This window comes from Oncorhynchus masou, chromosome 32 (assembly GCF_036934945.1).
Source record: "Oncorhynchus masou masou isolate Uvic2021 chromosome 32, UVic_Omas_1.1, whole genome shotgun sequence".
In the NCBI taxonomy this organism is placed as follows: Eukaryota; Metazoa; Chordata; class Actinopteri; order Salmoniformes; family Salmonidae; genus Oncorhynchus; species Oncorhynchus masou.
Genome location: NC_088243.1, coordinates 24343296 through 24351057, shown reverse-complemented (window position 1 = coordinate 24351057; position 7762 = coordinate 24343296). Strand labels below are relative to the sequence as shown.

Genomic DNA, 7762 nt, shown 5'->3' with positions numbered 1-7762 from the left:
CTTCCACCAGGACAACGACCCTAAGCACACTGTCAAGAAAACCCAAGAGTGGCTTTGGGACAAATCTCTGAATGTCCTTGAGTGGCCCAGCCAGAGCCTGGACTTGAACCCGATCAAATATCTCTGGAGAGACCTGAAAATAGCTGTGCAGTGACGCTCCACATTCAACCTGACAGAGCTTGAGAGGACCTGCAGAGAAGAATGGGAGAAACTCACCAAATATAGGTGTGCCAAGCTTATAGCATCATACCCAAGAAGACTTGAGGCTGTAATCGCTGCCAAAGGTGCTTCAACAAAGTTCTGAGTAAAGGGTCTGAATACTTATGTAAATGTGATATTTCAGTTCAAAACATTTATATACAATTGCAATACATTTTAAAAACCTGTTTTTGATTTGTCATTATGAGGTATTGTGTGCAGAATGATGAGAAAAAACGAACTATTTAATAAATTTTAGAATACGGTTGTAACATAACAAAATGTGGAAAAAGTCTGCTCAACCGTCCGTGGACACCGATCCTGTAGAGGCCTAGCTCCCGCCTATCCTTTCTTTGGATTGGTGGATAGAGATCATTATTGTAATTTATTTTTGAATATTCTATTAGAGTTGTCGATGTCAACCACCTGTATTCAATGGAGATAGATGCTATGCTACTAGCCTCATGATATGAATATGCATAGCCATCTCGAGACAACTCCGATATAGTGTTTTTTTTAAATCAAAACTGCTGGGGTGTCACGTGACCTATATCAGTACACTCGAAACAATGTAAGCATTACGAAACGTATATTCCATAATATAAACCTCATGTAGCAAAATAGCCATTTCGGTAGCCCAAATTCGACACTCTCTCATTGACCTTCAATACTAAAATGCATTCCTTGGTAAAACAACGCAAAAATGCCACCTGCTGGAGGGAGCCATATTTTCCACGGAGTTGGGCCGTATTATTTTTTGATCGAGTTGGGCCTCTTCCTTTCCCTCTCTGAACCAGTTGAGAACTGTTCGAACCTATAGGAGAGCACTTCGACACCCCCCTCCTTTACACACGCCTACTACTTTCCTTTGGACACAACCACTTCCTTCCACATGCTTGCTTACTTTCCTTTCAACACACCCACTCGCCCATATTCCGGTTTCCATATTGAGCTGTAGCTACCTCCTTCTCAAACGATTTGGTTGAAAAATCTTACTAACTCTACCCACTAGAGAGCAGAATACTGTGTTCATAGCTGGAATGTCGTTCGATCTAAGTGCCAGTGCGACGTTCTACGTCACCTCTCGTACCGGATGTTGATACAGAATCCGCAGGAACAGCTGGGAGAGAACAACAAAGCGACAACGAACCCAACAGACTTTGGGGAATAAAATAATTAACGTGGAAAAGGACGGCTTAGCTACAAATAGCTGAAACCCAACTAGTCGAAAAGTCTTTAAACGGTAAGACTGGGTTGCGTTTAGGCAACAACACGTCATATCTTTCCGACCTTCTCTTGATGCCATCGACGTCGTTTGCTAAATATGGCGTTACTGAGTTTGACAAACCGGCCATGAAAGAGAGAGTGCGTGCGCGAGACACAGCGTCGTTAGGGACTGACTGTATTATTGTTAGGGACTGACTGTATTATTGTTAGGGACTGACTGTATTATCGTTAGGGACTGACTGTATTATCGTTAGGGACTTTATTATGACAGTTGTCAGGGATTTGTGTTCTTCATTGAACAGTTTGTTGAACAGAGTATAGAGATGTAATTTAAATGATCTCTCTGTCTTTCAGAGAGCAGCGTTTAACCTTCCGTTTGGTCCTGCAGGTAAGTGTGTACTGAACCATGGGGCGGATCTTCCTGGACCACATCGGGGGCACACGCCTCTTCTCCTGCGCCAACTGTGACACTATCTTGACCAACCGCTCAGAACTCATCTCCACCCGCTTCACCGGAGCCACCGGCAGAGCCTTCCTCTTCAACAAGGCAAGCGACACCTCCACTGTAACACCATGACACCAGCCTGCTACTGCCAAAGACATGTTTTCACATGAGTACTTTTATCCCTTGATTGAAATAGTCCAATGTGAAAACTCCTTTTATGCGTAAACACTCAAACTAATATATTTTATTCCAGGCTCACTATCACTATACTTAGCTATGTATAACACACAAGTGTACTCACATTATTTAAACACCAAGTTACACTACACGTGACACCTAGAAAACCCACTTCCACAAAAGACAGAAGTTACACCTAGCAAACACATACATGTTTATTACCATGTTACGACTGTGTAATAACCTCTGCATTATTATTCATTATCTGTAAGGTGGTGAACCTGCAGTACAGCGAGGTACAGGACCGCGTGATGCTGACGGGCAGGCACATGGTGCGAGATGTCAGCTGTAAGAACTGTAACAGCAAGCTGGGCTGGATCTATGAGTTTGCCACCGAGGACAGCCAGCGCTACAAGGAGGGCCGCGTCATCCTGGAGAGAGCACTCGTCAGGGAGAGCGAGGGCTTCGAAGAACATGTCCCCTCTGACAATTCCTGAGCTGATGCTCAAATTACTCGCTCATCCCTATGCCCCTGCCCTAACCCTCCATAGCCCCAAGCTCATTATTCCAGACACTGGTCAATAGTCTAGGCTCCACCCACAGCTTTGACTGAGCTAGGACTGTTTGACCTCTCCTGATTGGCTGGATCTCTTGATGCGTTGTTGGCCTCTCCTAAACCCCTCTCTCTTTCAAAGACCACCTTCTGTCACCTAGAGACATTGACGGGCCCGCTTTCACATAGCTATGGACTCCATGCACACGTGCAAACACAGGATTTTGAAGGCAACTACACACACTGCAAGGCACACAGACTCATATTTACATACTTGACATGCTCACATGCATGATTAGTAGATGTATTCACTGACTGGATATTTTGTCAACGTTACAGCTGCAGTCACTATAACTCCCTCCCAGTGTTGTGTGTACTGTGTATCCTTATCCTCTATCTGGCTGCTGTGCCTGTGCATGCATTGTGAGGACCTGCTTGTTGCCATGCACATCCCCACAAGTCCCTCCTTCTGTGTGTGAGGAGTGCGAGCAGCCTATTGCCTCATAGTAAGTGAGGAGCTGAGCAGGGTAGTATCATGCCCAAAGACTGGTGGCCTGCTGGGCTGGCCTTCATATGAACTATTGCTGTTCCTCCCAATTTCTGACAATTCCCAGCCAGTTGGAATGAAGGGATCTGAGTTCTCTGTCATGCTGTTCTTTGTTTCCAATCCCTGCCAAGGCTAATGTACAATAGATAGAAATAACACATGATCATCAGAAATGATTATAATTGTATTAATGGTTAGTATCATTATTGTATTTTTATTCTCAGTGGAGTCATTGTTTTAATTGGTTTGCTTTTCAAATCAGTTTATTAGTCGAGTACACAGATTTGCAGGTGTTAAAGCACCTCCAACAGTACAGTAGAATGTCACGTGAATACAATACAAATAATAAAAAATGTTTAAAAAACAAGAATTTACAGAATGAGTATAAAAAAATATTGCTTTTATTATGATTGTTGTTTTTCTTTATGTATTTTTAAAAAACAACGTCCAATGTTTTTCTTTATATGAGGTATAAAAAAAGAGTAAGATTGTCTCTTTTTCCAGTTATCCTGCTTGGGTAATTTTTCCTCTGTAGTGACGATTTCTGAATAAAGTGTGTATTCTTGCTAAAAGTAATGTTTCCAAATGTTGTTTGGTACAGTTTGAGCTTTAGATCACTAGATGGCACCAGAAAACTGATTACTTACTAAAAATACAATGCGTGTTGTGATGTGAGTATGGTTATCCTATAGACCAGTGGTTTCCAAACTGTAATAGTAGAATGCACAACGTGCAATTTCGAAATTGGGTAGTGCATCATCAGTTCCTATTGTCATGTTAGTCATTGCATACCGTAGAGAGCTATTTATAACCTGTCAGAAATGTCCAGATCAACTAGCCCATGTCAGCTAAGATTTTTTAATTTAGGTTTTTTAGCCCAGAGATGTTGTTGTACCTTTTTTATCACTCAAATATCACATGAAAACACATTAGACATGGCCAAATGTATAGAAATTAAAGAAAATTTGCTTTAGTTAAACTGCAAAATGTTCTTTGCACCCATGACAATATGTGTAGAATTGCAGGAAATAAGCTTTAAACCTGCACAATTCTCTTTGCAAACAAGAGGGGTGACATTTTGTGTCATGAACAGTGCTTGTGCCCGTAGAAATAGATGTGGCGCAGGGGGTGCGCAGGAGTTTCCCCAATGCTGGAAGGGGGACCCCAAGTAAAAAGGTTTGTGAACCCAGTGGAAGCGTGTAGACAGTGGAAGCGTTTGACATTGCAGCTGGGTTGAGACTGAGTGATCTACAAATCGCTTTGCATCATAAATAACCTCAATAGTATTTGGAGATCAGTGAGTCAGTCAATTATTTACCCAAGATACATCAGGGTTTTGATGCTCTAACACAGCCAACGTTTTTTTAATAGAATGAGGGCTAGATTCAATCACATCTGCCTTAACCTGCAATAACCGAAAACGGCATAGCAGATTGATTGTTTTTATTAAAGTGATGTTTGGAGGTGTAACTGCATTGGGGTTGTCAAATCAGCAAGTGGCTTTGGCGGTACATATTGCGGACATTGTCATTGGATGCGCCGAGTCGCATTAGTAATAATCCCATGCAGCCTTGTTACAGGTTCGAACACTGGAATGTGTTGTAATCTATTAGATCCTTTTATTTCATAGAATGATTTTCAACTTGAATGTCATTACTTCTATATAGCCTATATTTCACGTTCTGAATTTTGAGTTCAGAATATGGTTCTCAATCACAGGCAGATGTCGTTAGTTGTCTCTGATTGAGAATCATACTTAGGTAGCCTGGGTTTCACTTTTGAGTTGTGGGTGTTTGTTTCCGTGTGAGTGTTTGTTGCCACACGGTACTGTTTCGGTTTTGTTAGTTTCACGTTTATTGTTTTGTAGTGTTCAGTTTATGTCTTTAAATAAACGTTATGGACACTTACCACGCTGCGCATTGGTCCTCCGATCCTTCTCGCTACTCCTCCTCAGAAGAGGAGGAAGAAGGCCGTTACAATATAAAACTACTAACTCACATCAAATTGATAGTGGAGAACGTCAAGGTGGGTACAAAGAGTAGTGGAAAATGTGAGAATGGGAACCAAGTCCACCCAGATAAGGAGTCAAACAGGCACAGCTGTCTGAACACAGACCAAGCAACCACAATAATTTGTTCTGTGACAACACAGGCCACAAATATCACCACTATAAAGGGGTTTGGTGGTGTGTGAAATTGGCTTATTAACAGGCAGTGACAAAGCATTCCTAATCCACCCATACATTTTACAGAGCTGAACACGGGGGTTATTTTTAGAGTTGATCCTGTTGGAAGCCATCGTTGTCTGTTGGTGTTAGTCTGAGTGTGTTTATGTGTTATGGATGGTAGAATCAGCAGGGGTCTGCAATCACTCAAGCAAGAGTGCTACCAATCACTTACCAGGCAGGCTCTAACAAATCCTGATTAACTGCACAAGTTTGGCGGGACAGAATGGGTTACCCTGTGTGATCCATTTTGTTAGAACTAGCTGGGGTTTGTGCACAGTAGTGTACTTGTGAGGCATCTCAGGTGATTGAACTAAAGAGGATGAGGGTCAGGGTGTTAAAGGAGGGTGGATTAAAATAGCAACATGTTGAGTGCCAGACATAACCAGCTCCACCAATACTCAAGGTAGACGAAACAATCAGATGAACAAACAAGTTTCATGTTCCCAATATGTATTGTATTGGTTATCCTTTTCCCCTCTGATATGCTGACAACATCGCCTGTGTTGCGTGTGCAAGCGTTGCAAAATACATTTACACATACATGTTATTCAATAATTTCATCCAAATCACTTGCGCACGACTGTGTAGCCAGGTGCTAAAATAGAACGTGGTTAAATTTTTGACGCATGACGTGCAGCAAGTCCCACCTCTCCCATCTCCTCATTGGTTTTTAGAAGCATATACCACGTGGGTGATTGAAAGATGAACTGAGGTCCACACTCCAGTCCAGTTGGTAGCGGTAATGCACCTTAAAGTTGGTTGCCAACCGCCATATAAAGTCCACAAAAGAAGAAGAAGACTGAAGGAAGAGAGTACTAGAAACTAACTAGGTTTCCCCTTTTATCTGTGGATGAAGAAAGCTATGCTAAAAATAGCTCCTGGTTTCATGTTCCTCCAGGGATGAGAAGGAATAGGAACATGTCTTGTGATGTGTCATTGCAACCAGCCAACAGAATGATGGAAGCTGTATCATCATCCTTCAACCCACTGTAATATCTATCATAGTGGGTGTGGACATCATTTCAGCCACAGTACAAGGATGATGAAAAAAACAGTTATTAAGGTAATAATTAGAGCCATATGCATAATTGCCCTGTGATTCATAGTCCCTGGAGTGGCTATTTCTAAAAGTCCTGTATCAACCTGGCCCTCATTTATTGCCAAGGATGTCAGCATCACTCCCTCCCTCTCTACCTCCAGCATTAATGAGCAGCTGGGATTTAAAATCAGAGCAGAGACTCATGCTTGCAGACACAGCTCATAGACCCAACACCCATGCACTGCACACACACTGACACATACACAACTGGCATCATACCGTTAGCAGTAGAGGAAAAAATAGCATGCTTCCATTGACATCATTCTGCATCACGTTGCTAGGGAACGGATGAGTCAACATTGGTTGCCGCGGCAACACTGCTTCACCTTCAAATCTCTTGCCCTCTGTCTGTCAGTGCCACAGCAGACTGGTGTGGTGAGTGTGTTTATATATATATGGTCTATGGTGTGAGCTCACTATGGCTGTAAAACATGAGCGTGCACGGTCTTATTGATTCATTCACTAAAATGTTTACTAGGACTGCTACAAGAGATCACAACTACAATATTCTAATGGTAGTGAGCTGATATAATGTTGGGTCAGCATCCTGAACGCCAATCAGTGAAGAATGAGTTTTACATTGCACATTTTCCAACAAGACACACAGAGCAGGGTATCTGCATGGGATGAAATGTTATATTTATTGAACAGCGTGATAACTGACAACATTGGCCAGTAAAGATTTATCTGAGGACAGTGATTGTATTATGAGTCTAGCATCAGCAGTTGATTCTATTATGGATAATAACAAAACACAGAGACAACCCAACAGAGAAATAGAGAATTTTGAGAAACCAAGAAAGATAGAGAAAGGAAAACAAAGAGAACAGATAAGAGAGAGATGGAGAGAGAAAGGTGAAATATATAAATTCCAGCTGTTTCAGAGATTCTAGTAATAGAGAGATGAGTAGTAATTTGGTAAGCCATTGACATGCTGATGAGAGAATTGTTAACGCAGTCTAATCACAGTGACTGGAACCAGCCCATACACCTGAACCACAGGGCCTCGTACTTCAAGAAAAAAAACACATCGATAACCATCTATGACTTTGTACATAGGAGTCATTCTTTTCTTACAAAAAGTATAATTTGACCTGCAGCATTGAGGTAGATCAAACAGTGTCCTTCATAAAAATGGTTCTGGATTGGCAGAACTCTATATATGGCAAGGTTGGATTTGTTTTTGTAGAGCTTTCTCAGCTGTCATTCGCTAATTGAGTTTAGCGCACTGAGAGCATCGATGCAAGTTTGCTAGGAAGAGAAAGAGGTGGGCATGAGGCTTTTTTGGA

At 41.9% G+C, this 7762-nt stretch overlaps 1 protein-coding gene across 2 annotated transcripts; it reads left to right on the top strand.

The window, feature by feature from the left end:
* The first annotated feature begins 1113 nt into the window (after nt 1-1113).
* Nucleotides 1114-3719, top strand: LOC135525730 (protein yippee-like 5). 2 transcript variants are annotated; one of them, XM_064953534.1, is made up of 3 exons: nt 1114-1441; nt 1814-1972; nt 2320-3719. In XM_064953534.1, exons 2-3 carry the CDS (start codon nt 1832-1834, stop codon nt 2542-2544), a joined length of 366 nt encoding a protein of 121 aa, XP_064809606.1. In that variant the 5' UTR covers nt 1114-1441; nt 1814-1831; the 3' UTR covers nt 2545-3719. The 2 variants fall into 2 exon arrangements, with proteins under 2 accessions (XP_064809606.1, XP_064809605.1); XM_064953533.1 differs by having other exon boundaries at nt 1780-1972.
* The last annotated feature ends 4043 nt before the right edge of the window (nt 3720-7762 follow it).